At 39.2% G+C, this 16,655-nt stretch overlaps 1 protein-coding gene across 1 annotated transcript; it reads left to right on the top strand.

The window, feature by feature from the left end:
- Nucleotides 1-4,645: 4,645 nt before the first annotated feature.
- LOC113129893 (elastase-1-like) lies at nt 4,646-7,754 on the top strand. Its single transcript, XM_026306106.1, has 7 exons — nt 4,646-4,685; nt 4,969-5,066; nt 5,212-5,312; nt 5,809-5,934; nt 6,203-6,339; nt 6,503-6,645; nt 7,593-7,754. Exons 1-7 carry the CDS (start codon nt 4,646-4,648, stop codon nt 7,752-7,754), a joined length of 807 nt encoding a protein of 268 aa, XP_026161891.1.
- The last annotated feature ends 8,901 nt before the right edge of the window (nt 7,755-16,655 follow it).

The following is a 16,655-nucleotide window of genomic DNA, read 5'->3' as shown; positions in this document are numbered from 1 at the left end:
TGGAGCTCACTCAAAGTGCCCTTCAAAAAATAGTAGATAAATTTGTTAATTCACATTGTTTTTACCAAAACATTGCATGACATTTGAATCACTTTGTTTACAAAAAGCAGACGGAGGAGGAACAGTTTCAAATGACTGAAGATGCAACTGGCAGAATTGCTTTCACATTCTGTCATGATCCGCAGTTTTGGACTTCCTGTTTCTTTTATTTTGGTAGGGATCATGACAGGATGTAGTTTGTTTCATTTTTGTCCTCTTTACGTTGACCCAATTAGTTCATTGTTTTCACCTGTACCTCGTTTCCTCCCCATGCCTTTTTATACACCTGTCTTGCCTTAGCCCTTTGCCAGGTTATCTGTTAAGCCACCACCTTGAGCTCTGTTGTGTAACCTGAGTTTCCTACCTTGTTTGCCTGTTCCCTCTTGCCAATTTCGACCCTGCCTGTTTTTTCGGACCCTTTTGTTCCTGGACTCCCTTTTGGTTTGCTGAGTTTTAAGTTAAGCTGTTCTGGTTTTCTTTTGTCACTGTGTTGTCACTGTCTAGCGTGTTTGTCTTGCTCCTTTTATGTTTTTGGTTTCTGTCTTGCTGCCCTGTCCGTGAAACCTCTTTGCTCATGTTTTGTCCCTCCTCTTCATGTCCATGTCTTCCCCTCGGTTTGTGAGTCCTCAGTGTGTGCCCCAGACCCTCTTGCCTTTTCCTTCCTTCTCATGTTCATGTTTTCTCGTAGTCTGTTTGTCTCCTCAAGTGTGTGTGACCCAGACCCTCATGCCTTGTTCCCTTTAGCGGTAACGCTCTTCTCCCACGTTCATGTTTTCGTGTATTTCCATGTGCCCTGTCTTCCTCATGTCCCCGCCCATGTTTTACACTTATGCGTTTCCTTCCCTTGACCTTCTCCTGCTTTGTATGTTTGTTTCCTGTTTAGCCTTGTTTTAGTTAATAAGACTCCTTTTCTCACTCCTGTATTTGTGTGGATGAAGTTTGCTCCTGACCACGTCCTTAGCTTATGACAGATTCAAACACTAAAGCATTTACTTTAACTTAACTGTTATTATTTTTTATTTTTTTTATCTTTCCAATGAAATTATATCTACAGATTTTTAAAATTGTTTGGTAGCTGCAACAGAAGTGATAATATCCATATACAGATAATATCTGTGTATGTGTAATATCTGTGCTCCTTCCTCCTGAAACACACAATAATTATGTGGAATTTCAGGATATGTGTTGACATTATTCTACCACATCGAGACTGACACTGCATCCACAAAAGACTTTATTTGACCAATCAACCTTCATGCTAGCACACTGAAAATGCAACCAGTTTCTGCAAGCTTCACATTTCACCCAGGAGTACTGGTTAATGTTTTATGTTAAGCTTCAAATCTGATAATTACCTAATCCCACAAACTCTTAACTTCAGCTGTTTGAAGTCTTATTCCCTCTTTGAAATTTTGGTTGGTGGGAAAATCCTGTGTAACAAAAACTTGACTGTTAACTCTGTATTTCTCTTATTACCAGTAATCACCTTAACACATAAGGAAATGGCATCGCTGAAATTCACAAGGCAGTGTTGGAGTTGCCTTACTGTTGGCAACGAATGTCTGGATCCCTTGTCTTTGAGAACCTATTTAGCTGTAGACTATATTTTTACACATTATAATACATCACTATAAAGTTTTATTATACAGACCTGTGGAAATAAGTGTTAAGGCAAGTTCAAAGAATTCAATAAATGTCAATGGAACAAGACTTCACGTGAACACACTGAGGAAATTTGTGTTTTCTATTTTCTGAAGATAATGAAGAGGACAAGAATAACACTGTGGCTGTTTCTGCAGGATGATAGTGGCTTCTGAGAAGTGAGAAATGTAACATGCATCTTGAACTCCTGTGATGAGATGAGATTCATACTGTCTCTCTCAATCGGCCAGTCATATACGCTTTTATTGAAAGAAAAAAATGCTTAATGTTTTGACGTCTGTAACTATACTGACTGACTGTGATTAGTCAATAATCAAATTATGGGATGCAGTAAAAGTCAGGGATCCAAAGTTATTGAGATTCATCCCCCAGGGACCGCGGATGTCTGACCTAAATATCATGTCAGTCAAGTATACAAATATTTATATTTCGGTCTGTACCAAAATAACAGACTGATCAAACATTTGTATTTGAAATTTCAACTGAAATTAAATTAGATAGAGATTAATAACTGCCTGGAATGATGGTAAAAATACAGCCAAAAATCTAAAATATGACACCAAGTCTTTGTGGTTTAAAGTAAATGGCTAAAACAGGATGGGATAATCTTTGAGAAACGTTTCACCCATTTTATTATTACATTTAACAGTTTAGTTCACTTGGCCAGTTAAAATAATTATAGTTTTGATATATTCTCTGCATTTTAATGTTGGTCTGTCACATTGTTGACTCTCTTTCAGTATTTTCTCTTTTCTCAACCCCTTCACACCACCCAGCTGCTCTTTGCTTTCTCTCATGTGAAAAACAAAACCCTACTATAATTGCCCAGGTGTTGCATTTCAGTTTCGTTTTTAAGAACAAATTCTAAATCACATGAATCATAACACGTGGGCAGTCAGGCTGAAAAAAAGACTGTGGGTGTGTTTTCATTCAATAGTACAAAAGCAGGTGTGTGTACATATGCATGGGATATTGTTTTGATGCCAGCACAGGTTCGTCATTGGCGTCAAGAAAGGAGAGGCAGAGCAGTGTCAGCCAAAGGTGAACATTAGATTAGTGCACCTGAAGTGACAAGTAGAACAGTCTTCTGGCTCAGACTGGTCAAAACAGGCTTAATGACACAACTAGAGTGAATGACAACAATTACAAAATACCCTCCTCCAAATCAAAGGTGTAAGGAGGAAAAAGGTCACTGAGGACGAAGGTCAGCACAAGTTCAGCAGGAGGAGTAGGGTGACAAGAAGAAAATGACGAGGGCCAGGATTGAGAAGAACTGGCCAGAAAAAAAGAGGAGGAGATGAATGAAAGGATGAAGAGGGAGGTGCTGAAGGTTCAAAGGAGGTTTGTTCTGTTTTAGTAATGATTGAAATAATTATCTGTAATCACCTTCCTCAAAAGATGAGGGCTGCTTCTGTACAGAAGGGCAAATAAAAGCCTCTTTCTCTTAATCCCTACCAAGAATTTAAAAACAAGAAAGAAAGTGAAAGTGGGAGAAAAAGACAAAAGCAAAAAACACTCAAAGCATTTTGTTTGACTAGGGGATGATTATTATGAGCTAAAGGAAGAAAATTCAGTGGGCTGGTGTATGATAAGATAATTGAAGAGTTGTTACAGGGGAGGGAATCAGCCTTGTGTCAACCCGCAGAGGAACAATGAAAATTAAAATGACAGATTCCCAGTAAAAAAAAGAGGAACACATCACTGACTGCCCCCCATCAGCTGCCATGTCTGTTACACATAGGTCCTGTTTGCTGCCAGTCACACTTTAGAATGCCAGTTTAGTAAAACAATCACAGCACATTATTATTATTAATATATTATAACAATATCAAGGCCCCTTTTGAAGGCCCTAAAACACAAGGCAAAAATATATAGCTGCAAGTTTTAATAATTTGCAAGCTAGCAAGCACAAATAGGAAATTCGCAAGCATAGAAACAAGAGCTGCAAGTATGTTCAATGGGGAGCTTCATCACTGTCTCTGTGAGGCTGGGTCCAGATAAAAAACCTTGAGAAACCTTCTCAAAGCCCAGTTCCATAAGGTCATTCACATACTCTGTAATAAAAGTCAAATATTAGTATTAGAATAGGCTGTTCTTAAGACCATTGTACTGTTTACACAATGTGAGTTTGATGTTTCTGTTTAGCTCATTACTAGAAAAACTGGTTAAACCTACTGAAATTTTATAAAATTCAATGTAATACAAAATTTCTCAAAACTTATGTACAATAGCCACAGATTCACACTGCAGATACAATATCAGTAGTTACTATTTCATCTACTGTCTAGTTAAGACCAACATTTCTATCGCCACCATCAATGTCTTGAAAGTGGGTGCAAGCAAAACCCAAGACAAACATTTTTATATTTTTGCCTTCTTTAATCACACAAGTAAAACTATACAACAAAAAAGTAGTTATATTTTCCACTTTAATATATACCTTTTTACAAAATACATGTAACAGAGCATTGACCAATGTTTCCATTTTCTTTTCTTCCTCTCAGAGTCACTAGAGACAAGACAAAGGAAACATGTTTTCCTATGCCTACATGGTGATTTATACACTTTCAAATGGACAGATGATTATTTTGTGATACATACATATAGCAAATCTTACTCTGTTACAACAGACATTTGTAAAGTTGGGGGAGAATAGGACAAAACTGCAAAGCTGAAACATAAATAGATATGGTGGACTTTATCAAACCAAATAAATTTAAATGTGACTCATGTCGTCCTGATGTACTGGTCATTAAACATGTTATTCTTTAATCTGGACCATTTCTTATAAATAAAAGCAGGAAGTGTGAGGTGACAGACCTCAGGTACATATCTAACTATTGTCACAGCCACACCTTTCAGCATCAACTGATGGTCAAACTGAGGTATAAAAGAGGGACAGAAGCATTTGGTCCTTGCAGAAACATTCTGAAGCACTACAGACATGCTGCGATTTCTGGTGTTGACAAGTCTTGCAGCCATAGGTAAGAAAATGACAGCAAGCACTATGCACTATAGCCTGCATTATTCTCTTACTGTCTTATTCACTCTTTTGCACTTAATTCTGAGTCAGTTGATTTTTATTTTAGTTAACACAGAGAAGCTCCTGAAAATCTGATCTACCAGTAAACTCTCCTGCCTTGTTTTCACATTTTATGTTTCTGTCAGTGGAAACAAAATGATTTGTGTGCTCTCTTGTAAACAATTTATAAATCTATAAAATCTATTTCTAAAGACTCTAAAATCTATTTTTATATTTTTTACCAGTGCTGACTGGACCGGACTCCCGGCCCAAGTTCCTGGAGGACATTGGTGCAAGGGTTGTGGGAGGTGACGTAGCCAGTTCCAACTCCTGGCCCTGGCAGGTAACCTACAGTAACATAATATCAAGACTATATTCATGTTTAATCCAGAAATTCAGCAGATATAGACAATGGTGTGTGCAGATTAGAATCATAAATACAACTTTTAATTGTTTCATACAAACTCAGGTCTGTTTTCCCCCCTTAGGTCTCTCTTCAGTACCTGTCTGACAGCAACTTTGAACACACATGTGGAGGAACCCTCATCAGGAGAGGATGGGTCATGACTGCTGCTCACTGTGTGGACACGTGAGAATTTATATTATATTATTGTGTATTGTATTTATGATTTATCTCTGAGCAGACAATGGGATATTCTGAAAACAGAATTTTTGTTCACACACACACACACACACACACACACACACACACACACACGTGCACAAAGCTGAGCCACCAAGTTTTTTAATTTGTGCTTCAACGGATAATTGCAAGCACACAAATATATTTACTGTGCTTAGAATGTTATGCTGTGACCTCAGGAATATGACACATTTATGACACCATATGAGTTTAATCCATCACAGAACAGCTGCTAGAAAGACGAATAAGCAAGTAAGCAGATATGTGTTGGTTAAAGAGTATAAATGAGGCATTTTCTATATATACATGTACAGCTTGCATATAAAAGTGATTTGCAATTGATATCCTTGATTTACCAAAGACTGTTCCTTGCTAAAGAGGATGTGCATGAGTGAAAGAATGAAAAATGTATTTAGTTATTTTTTTATTGGAATGCCCACAGCTCCAGGACCTGGCGTGTTGTTCTTGGAGATCATGACATCTACTGCTTTGAGGGTAAAGAGCAGTACAAGGGTGTGAGCCGTGTCTACATCCACCCCAGCTGGGACAAAAACAATCTTGCTGCAGGGTTAGTGGTTACTGGGAATTTCTTCTCCATATGAATTAGCAAATACTGTTCAAATATAGTTCAGATCACATAAAGTTTTATTCCTGTAAACGCTAATGATGAAAGCACAACAATACATATAACATATTTGGAGCTGAAACAAATAACATAAAGTAATCAACAGTTATTGTCCTTAGTCAAGCTAAATTAGTAGTAATTTTTTATGAATACAGTCAACATAAAAGATGTATTACTCACTGAACAGACCCCTTGATGTTCTGACCCTCAGGTGGGACATTGCTCTCCTGCGTCTGTCTTCTGATGCCACTCTCAACACCTACGTCCAGCTCGCCAACCTGCCTCCCACTGGTCAGATCCTGCCCAACAACAATTTCTGCTACATCACTGGATGGGGACGCACCCAGAGTGAGTTTGACACATTGATCAATTTACATGTTAGAAGCCAGTATTCAGTTCAGTACTTCAATGCAGTAATCAAGCTATCTGTACACAATGTCACAGCAGTGTATGATCCTGCTGTCACAAGGTTTATCACAGTTGTACGATGTCTTATTTCTGCTGTCCCCAGCTGGAGGACAAATGTCTGCTCTGCTGAAACAGGCCTACCTGCCTACTGTTGACTATCAGACCTGCTCCAGCTCTTTATGGTGGGGCAGCACTGTGAAGACCTCCATGGTCTGTGCTGGTGGCAGCATCAACTCTGGTTGCCAAGTGAGTCCATGAGGTCTTAGAAAGAACCTTAAAACTTAGTATTTATTTTCGTAGACATTACTTCTCTCCTCTATCCACTCAGTTCAACCGGTCGAGGCAGATGGCCACCCAAACTGAGCCCAGTTCTGTTGGAGAATCACTTGCTGCATTAGTATTAGGCTATAAGTCATGTGCCTAAACTGAATAAAAGGTCTTGCAAACTCATGCTTTGCTCAAACTTGCTGAAGGCTGTATGATAATGAAAGGGGATATAAAAAAGTAGGGTATGTGTATTGGAAAATGGATATAAGCATTGATGGATCATGGGAAGAGCCCATGGGCACAGACAGGGAAAAGGCCATTATATCTTATCTTGTGGTTGTGTTACATCTTTTTGTGCCCTTTTTGGCACTCACACACAACCTGACACACTGGATCAAACACATCTAATTTTATCAAACACCTCAAAACAGCGGTCAGTCAGTCTACACTTGGTTTAGCTCAATATCAGCTGCCTAATGTTAGCTTGTTAATGGCTTTGTAAATCTTTGCAGTCTGCACACCATGCAACAAGCATTGTTCATTGCAACCATGAGCCTTGAGCATTGACTTGGACTTGTGACCAGAGACTTGACTCCAAAAAATGACTTGTGAGCATCTCTGCTTCAGGGACATTTTACAGCTCCTGTATATTTACTTGTTTTGTGTTTATTTTTTGAGGTTTTTCTTATTTTGGTTGTGACTTTGTAGCATTTTTTTTTACAATCTTTTTAGTCACTGGGTGTCTGTAGTTGTTTTGCATAATTTTTTTTCTCTGTATTTTCATTCCTGCATCCCATCCAATTAACATCCCTGCAGGTCATTGTCCTGCAGGGATGTTAGCTTGTCTGAATAAAGCAGAAAATAAAGCCATTAGTTATGAATTCTGGTTCTGATCTTTGTTTGTCATATGTTTTCTCTAAATGCAGGGTGACTCTGGTGGTCCCCTCAACTGCTATGTCAATGGACAGTGGGTTGTCCACGGTGTGACCAGCTTTGTGTCCTCATCTGGCTGCAACACCAACAGGAAGCCAACTGTCTTCACCCGCGTCTCTGCCTACATCAGCTGGATGAACGGCGTCAGTATTTAACACTAACCCATACAGTGGGTACGGAAAGTATTCAGACCCCTTTAAATTTTTCACTCTTTGTGTCATTGCAGCCATATGCCAAAATTAAAAAAGTTCATTTTATTTCTCATTAATGTACACTCAGCACCCCATCTTGACAGAAAAAAACAGAAATGTAGAAACTTTTGCAAATTTATTAAAAAAGAAAAACTGAAATATCACATGGTCATAAGTATTCAGACCCTGTGCTCAGTATTGAGTAGAAGCACCCTTTTGAGCTAGTACAGCCATGAGTCTTCTTGGGAATGATGCAACAAGTTTTTCACACCTGGATTTGGGGATCCTCTGCCATTCTTCCTTGCAGATCCTCTCCAGTTCTGTCAGGTTGGATGGTGAACGTTGGTGGACAGCCATTTTCAGGTCTCTCCAGAGAAGCTCAATTGGGTTTAGGTCAGGGCTCTGGCTGGGCCAGTCAAGAACGGTCACAGAGTTGTTCCGAAGCCACTCCTTTGTTATTTTAGCTGTGTGCTTAGGGTCATTGTCCTGTTGAAAGGTGAACCTTCTGCCCAGTCTGAGGTCCTGAGCACTCTGGAAGAGGTTTTCTTCCAGGGTATCTCTGTACTTGGCCACATTCATCTTTCCTTCAATTGCAACCAGTCGTCCTGTCCCTGCAGCTGAAAAACACCCCCACAACATGATGCTCCCACCACCATGTTTCACTGTCGGGATTGTATTGGGCAGGTGATGAGCAGTGCCTGGTTTTCTGCACACATACCACTTAGAATTAACTCCAAAAAGTTCAATCTTGGTCTCATCAGACCAGAGAATCTTATTTCTCATAGTCTGGGAGTCCTTCATGTGTTTTTTGGCAAACTCTATGCGGGCTTTCATGTGTCTTGCACTGAGGAGAGGCTTCCGTCGGGCCACTCTGCCATAAAGCCCCGACTGGTGGAGGGCTGCAGTGATAGTTGACTTTGTGGAACTTTCTCCCATCTCCCTACTGCATCTCTGGAGCTCAGCCACAGTGATCTTTGGGTTCTTCTTTACCTCTCTCACCAAGGCTCTTCTCCCACGATTGCTCAGTTTGGCTGGACGGCCAGGTCTAGGAAGAGTTCTGGTCGTCCCAAACTTTTTCCATTTGAGGATTATGGAGGCCACTGTGCTCTTAGGAACCTTGAGTGCTGCAGAAATTCTTTTGTAACCTTGGCCAGATCTGTGCCTTGCCACAGTTCTGTCTCTAAGCTCCTTGGGCAGTTCCTTCGACCTCATGATTCTCATTTGCTCTGACATGCACTGTGAGCTGTAAGGTCTTATATAGACAGGTGTGTGCCTTTCCTAATCAGGTCCAATCAGTTTAATTAAACACAGCTGGACTCCAATGAAGGAGCAGAACCATCTCAAGGAGGATCAGAAGAAATGGACAGCATGTGAGTTAAATATGAGTGTCACTGCAAAGGGTCTGAATATTTATGACCATGTGATATTTCAGGTTTTCTTTTTTAATAAATTTGCAAAAATTTCTACATTTCTGTTTTTTTCTGTCAAGATGGGGTGCTGAGTGTACATTAATGAGAAATAAAATGAACTTTTTTGATTTTGGCAAATGGCTGCAATGACACAAAGAGTGAAAACTTTAAAGGGGTCTGAATACTTTCCGTACCCACTGTAAATGTCAAAGAGCATTAGTGTTTTGGGTTAAAGTATGTGTAATAAAAATCAGGCTACGTGCAGTATTTCATAACAGGTTTTTTATTTATGTATTTGTGTAGTGTTTTGTCAGATTCTTGAAGACAATCACAAACTGATTCACTTCTCCTTGTTTTTCCAGATCATGGGTTAAGATGGACGATCTCCATGTAGACAAGAGAAGACTCTAAATTAGTCTCTGACCAACACAATCAAAATAAAATTTCCTCTAAAGTGCATTTGCATCACCAAATTTTTTTGTGCTGTATATTGTGTGGATGACAATAAGCACTGGTGTTCTTAATAGTTCTAAAAGCCTGAGTGTGATTTAAATAAAATTCTACAAAAATAAACGACAGTAGTTGTTTTCAGACTACAGATTTAAAGAGTAATTCTGCATATTTCATAGAAGTTTGGTTACTAAAGTGATTTCACAACTAAACATCAGTACTGTAACACATGGAGATGATTAAACACAGCTTTCAGTGAAGCTTTAAACATTCTGTAAAAATGCTTTTTATTCTTATGGGTTAACAAAAATACGTGATTGGACTGAAACAGATGTCTCTTAGATGTCAAAATGACCCAACATCAAGTGGTGAAAAAAACAATATTATCCCACTAACAATTTTAAAGTTAAGTTATAGTATACAAAAACTAAAAGAAAAAGTCATGTGCTGTAGTCAAAAAACAATCCAAAGATGATTCTGTGTGATTCTGTGCAATAAATTATACAGAGCAAAAACGGTGCTGTAGAATATCTTTGCATTACACTTACAATGTCAAATATGGATAATTCATAACTGCTTGAATACGTTTATCACTGCATGGCAAATAATAAACTAACTAATAAAATGGATCTTAGTAGCTCCATATGCAGGTGTTATATGGATATAAACAATAATCAGAGGTGATTCCACTACACTAGAGTGAATTATCTTTATGTTTTTCCACAAAAAAATATTGAATCAAAGACTGTCATTACTACAAAAACAAAACATAGCTCCACTTACAAAGTTTGATATTATTTAAAAGACAATGAAGCTGGACTTCCAGTACCCTGTTGCAGTGGAGTGAGAGGATCTCTGAAAACCCCTAATATCTATTGAGTTAGCAGCAGTCTCTCTGGAGATAAGGTCAGTCTTTTATAAGCTCTAAGCTGCTCAGTAATGTCCCTTTTCTGCAGGGACCTTGGTATGTTCAATACAACAGATACTGTGTGTTCACCAGTTGCAACTACAGACAATAATTTGACAGGTGCATAGTGCCATCTGGTGGATGCAAGAACTGTAGCAACATGGAGTGCCATAATAACTGGTAATCAAAAAGGAACCACTAACATGGTTACTGCTGGATACTACTGGCGAACAATAATAAATGACATTGAAGAATGGGTAATAGAAGTCAAATATGCATATTACATAACACATCTGCCCACAAAATGAGGCTGGTTGGTGCAATGCTTTTATTTTTATACCTGTTAACTTTAGATACTTTTTTAATTGTATTGGTTTTATTGTCTTTAACCATGCCTAATTAGAAGACATAAAAAAGACATTAAAAAGCCTGTCTACCATGTCCGATGTTGTCATTATTACTAGGTATGACCCTATTAAGACTGTGGGACCAGTTTTACATCCGAACAAGGTACTGCTTACAGTGCTTTTTTAGTTCCTTTTGGCTGTTGACCATAGTAAATTGATTAGCCACTTGGACTTTCATTTTCACTTTTTCACATTGGCTTTGGTACTAATGGACATGCCCAGTGCATGTGCCCACTGGCCGTTTATTGGCCTCTGGACGTCCCGGTCCCCTGGTGGTGAGGAATAACCAGAGCACTCAGGGACACTGTGGCACAGCTCATGCCCGATGAAGGCGCTCACAGGCTGGCTAATAGCCGCTGGAAATCCCGGTCCCCTGGTTTTGGGGAAGTACCCAGGGGTACTGTGGTACAAAGTATATGTACTCACTATCACACTATATATATATATATATATATATATATATATATATATATATATATATATATATATATTTCCCTTCTCACCCCTATGGGTGGTGTGTGTGTCTTCCTCAATCTCGGGTCCTCTACCAGAGGCCTGGGAGTTTGAGGGTTCTTCTCAGTATCTTAGCTGTTCCTAGCACTGCGCTCTTCTGGACAGAGAGCTCTGATGTTGTTCCTGGGATCTGTTGGAGCCCCTCTCCCAGTTTGGGGGTCACAGCCCCAAGGGTGCCGATTACCACGGGGACCACTGTTGCCTTCACCTTCCACATCTTTTCTAGCTCTTCTTTAAGCCCTTGGTATTTCTCCAGCTTCTCATGTTCCTTGTTTCTGATGTTGCTGTCACTTGGGATTGCTACATCTACCACTACGGCTTTCTTCTGTTGTTTGTCCACCACTATTATGTCTGGTTGGTTAGCCATCACCAGTTTCTCAGTCTGTATCTGGAAGTCCCACAGGATCTTAGCTCGGTCATTCTCCACCACCTTTGGAGGTGTGTCCCATTTTGACCTTGGGACCTCCAGCCCATACTTGGCACAGATGTTCCTGTACACTATGCCAGCCACTTGGTTATGGCGTTCCATGTACGCCTGGCCTGCTAGCATCTTACAATCTGCTGTTATGTGCTGGATTGTCTGAGGGGCATCTTTTCATAGCCTGCACCTGGGGCCCTACCTGGTGTGGTAGACCTCTATCCATTTTGTGCTCAGGGCCTGTTCTGTGCTGTCTTTCAGTCCAGCATTTTTCAGCCACTTCCAGCCACTTCTTCTATCTGTCGGTGGTACATACCATGCAGGGGTTTGTCCTGCCATGGTGGTTCTTGCTCTTCCTCTGCACCAGGCTTCTGTTGCCTGAGATATTCAAGTATTCCATCACTCGGGGCCATCTTCCTGATGTACTCATGGATCTTTGCTGTTTCATCTTGGATTGTGGGTCTGACTCTCACCAGTCCTCGGCCTCCTTCCTTCCTCTTAGTGTACAGTCTCAGGATGCTGGATTTGGGGTGAAACCCTCCATGCATTGTGAGGAGCTTCCTTGTCTTGACATCAGTGGCTTTTATGTCCTCTTTTCAGTGAGTCTCTGTCTCGGTCACTCCTGGAATACAGCTTGATGTCATCCATGTACAGGAGGTGGCTGATGGTAGCTCCATTTCGTAGTCGGTATCTGAAGCCAGTCTTAGTGATGATCTGGCCCTGAAGGGATTTTAGGCCTATGCAGAGCATCTCCTTGGTAGATGCCGCACTTGATGGAGACTTGTGCAATTGGCTTGAGGTTGGCCACTAGGGTTGTTTTCCACAGTCCTATTGAGTTCCTTATGAAGGTTCTTAGAGTCCTATTGATGTTGTATAGCTCTAAGCATTCCAGGATCCATGTGTGAGACAATGAGTCGGAGGCTTTCTTGTAGTCAATCCAGGCGGTGCACAGGTTGGTCTGTCTGGTCTCTAGCGAGTGCTTTATCTACCAGTAGTTGATGTTTTCCTTCCCTGGTGTCCTTACCCATTCCTTTCTGGGACCCGCTCATGTATTGTGCTTACTCATCTTAGCCGCTATGATGCCTGACAGGAGCTTCCATGTTGTGCAGAGGCAAGTTATCCAGCGGTAGTTGGATGGGACTGTTCCCTTTTGGGGGTCCTTTAGGATCAGGACTGTCCTGCCTTCAGTTAGCCACTCTGGGTGAGTCCCATCCATTAGCAGCTGGTTCATTTGAGCTGCCAGGCACTCATGGAGTGCAGTTAGCTTCTTTAGTCAGGATGCGTGGATCATATCAGGCCTTGGTGCTTTCCAGTTCTTCATGCTTGAGACCCTTTCTTGGATATCGGCCATTACTGGTTCCTGTTCAGGGAGGTTGCTGTGGTCTGCTGTCAGGTCTGCCAGCCACTGGGCATTGGTGTTATGTGATGCCTCCTTCTCCCATATGTTTTTCCAGTATTGTTCAGTCTCGAGCCTTGGTGGGTCTGCTCTCATGTTGCTACCCTACCACTGAGAGTACACTTTGGATGGTTCAGTGGAGAACACCCTGTTTATTCTCCTTGCTTCTCTGGTGTACCTCTTTAGCCATGTGGCCAGGGCTGTGAGTATATATATACATATATATATATATATATATATATATATATATATATATATAGTTGCTTCTGTTCTTGCATCCACCAGATGGCACTGTGCCCCTGTCAAATTATTGTCTGTAATTGCAACTGGTGAACACACATCTGTTGTATTGAACATACTGAGCTCCCTGCAGAAAAGGAACATTACCAAGCAGCATAAGAGCTTATATAAGACTGACCTTATCTCCAGAAAGAGTGTTGCTCACTGAACAGACAGCTGAACTCTTCACAGATCCTTTCACTTCCTCCACTTCAACAACAGGCAGCCAGAAGTCCAGCTTCAGTGTCTGTCAAATATTTGTCTTTTTACTAATATGACTCATGTGACTGCATGGGAAAGGCATCTACTGGATTATGAACAGATATGGCACAAATGTAGACACTGAGCACTTTGAATGCTTAAAGGGGAAAAACTACTACACATTACCTCATTGATTATGTGAGTCTGCACTGACAAAAGTGGAACATTTTACAGTGTAGACTGTTGATCTGTGTTTTCCTGAGCGCTAAAGCTTCATGTAGTTTTTTTTTTTTTTTTTTTTTTTGCCTTATGGAAGGCAAAATCTATCAAACTGTGTAAATGGAAATAGGTTTTTTGTGTGTTTTCTGTAATATTGACAGTCTTGGATCCAATATTTTCTGTGGACAAAGTACAATGGGCCTCTTTTTCACTGTGGAAGCCATACCCATACTCTGTGCCCCTGACAGTGGGTTAAATTCACAAGAATGTGATTAATCAAGCAAAATAAAATACATAGACATTACAGATACAGTGACCTTTTCAAATTAGTTCCATCAGCTGAAAAAGTTATGAGAAAATGTTGTTAGAGTTAATGTTAATGTTAATGTTAATGTTAATGTTTGTGCTGATTAATTTATGTAGTAATCAGTAACTTGTTTCCAAAATGTTGACTGTATAGCTCAGTGATGTGTTGAAACTATTCAATATTCAATAAATCTTTTTTTTTTTTTTTTTTTTAAATTAAGGAATTATAGATAATTTTATAGCAGTTCTCCAGTGTAGCCAGGAGAGCTCGTGCTAAAGACCACCAAAATAAAAGGTATTCAGCGCATCACTTTTGTAAGCATCCATCCTCACTTTGTTCCACTTAAAATATTTGCAAACAAATCAGCTTTACCTGGCAAAGCCATGGAGGAGCTGTGTCTTATGTGTAGATACTGCTTCATTTCCTCCAATCCTCTGGTTTTTCCTATTCTTTGCTGTTCGGACTGAACAATTCTATTAGCTGACTTTGAGTGCCTATACAAGCAGTATCAAAATAATTCACTGCAGGTAGTGTCTTTCCTACATCTCCTATATACATACCTCTGACCCTGGAAAGCAATCCTGGAAGTAGATAATAAGGAATAATATTAACTTCATTCCTCAAAGCTGACAGAGTTGTGAACTGTGGCAGGCTGAGTCGTGCATGTCGGTGCTTGCAAAGGAACTGTTCAGCAGGAAAGCTATGGAAGCATAGGACTTGTGATGTATTCCTGTTGATAACAGGGTGTTCTTCCTGTAACCCAAATGTTGTTCATCTCATGCATATCTGCCACAGTCAAGGCCATTATTAGATTATGAATGGGTTTTTGTGGTTTTTTTCTGTAGCTTTGTTGTTTTTTATTTGCTTTTTGAGGGATAGCCAGTTCTGATTTTCTGACAGCTGTCCGGTCCATCTGTGACTTCTATATATATATGTTTATATATATATATATATATATATATATATATATATATATATATATATATATATATATATAAACATATATATATGTTTATATATATATATATATATATATATATATATATAAACATATATATATATATATATATATGCCTTTCACCCCAAGGGAGCTGGGACAGGCTCCAGCAGATCCCTGTGACCCTAATTAGTAATAAGTGGATATAGATTATGGATGTCTGGATGGAAATTGACTGAGGAGCTATTTTATGTAAGCCAGGGAATTCTGTCTAAACGTTTCAAGGTTTTCATATAAACTATTTGAATGTATGTAATATGTATATTTTGTGTAATGAATATAAAAAATGTCTTTACATTAGCATATTCTGGATTTCTTCAATTCTTTACAACACCTGTAGGTCTGTTTTTCCTGCTGGCACAGTCCACAGTCTAATGATAGGTGAATAGACTCCTCTTGACCCTTAACAGGATGAAAAAGATAATAGCTTGTAGATAAATTCTGAGTAGTAGACTTCACATAAGCAAAAGATTTCACAGTAGGCTGTCTAGGAGTTAAACATCTGGATGTAAATTTATGGCCCTAAGAAAAGTTGTATATTTCTCAATCCATTGTACAAGACATGTATATTTGTATGCTGTGAAACTAATTTATACTCAATTCATTTAATTCACACAAGTGTAATGGAATTACCCCTGATGATTGCTTGTACCCACATAACACCTGGATATGGAACTACTGAAATCCAGCTTATTAGCTGTTTATTTTGCCATGCAGTGATGAGCACATTTATGCAGTTATGAATTATTCATACTTATTTGACATTGTAAGTGGAATGCAAAGATTTTCTACAGCACCATGTTTGCTTTTTAAGATTTACTGCTACCAAAGAATCATTTTGAATTTTACCTTTGGATTGTTTTTTGACAGGTACATGATCTTTTAAAAATGTTTGTATAATTTAACTGCATTTTGAAAATTGTTAGAGGGATAATCTTCTCTTTTCATTGTTAGATATCAGGTCAATTTGACATGTAAGAGACTCTACATCTGTCTCAGTCCAATCATGTAATATTGTTGACACTTAAGAATAAAAAGCATTTTTATTCTTAAGTGTCACTGGAAGCTGTTTGTTGTCACCCACACAAAATACAGCATAAACAATGAAATGAGGCATTTGCACATTAGAGGAAACTTTATTCTGATAGAGTTGGTGAGAAACTGAGATGAATTCAGAGTTCTCTCTCTTCTTTGTGGAAATTGTTCTTCTTAACCCATGATCTGGAAAAACAAAGACAAATTAATCAGTTTGTGATTATTCTCAAGAATCTGAAGAAAATATTGCACATTGATCCAAGGATGGGTAAGTACAGAAAACTAATTATAAAAGTACTAGATATAGCCTAATTTTTAAAGCATGTA

This window comes from Mastacembelus armatus, chromosome 5 (genome assembly GCF_900324485.2).
Source record: "Mastacembelus armatus chromosome 5, fMasArm1.2, whole genome shotgun sequence".
NCBI lineage: Eukaryota > Metazoa > Chordata > Actinopteri > Synbranchiformes > Mastacembelidae > Mastacembelus > Mastacembelus armatus.
The sequence above is the reverse complement of the archived record's forward strand: the minus strand, read 5'-3'. Positions and strand labels throughout refer to the sequence as shown.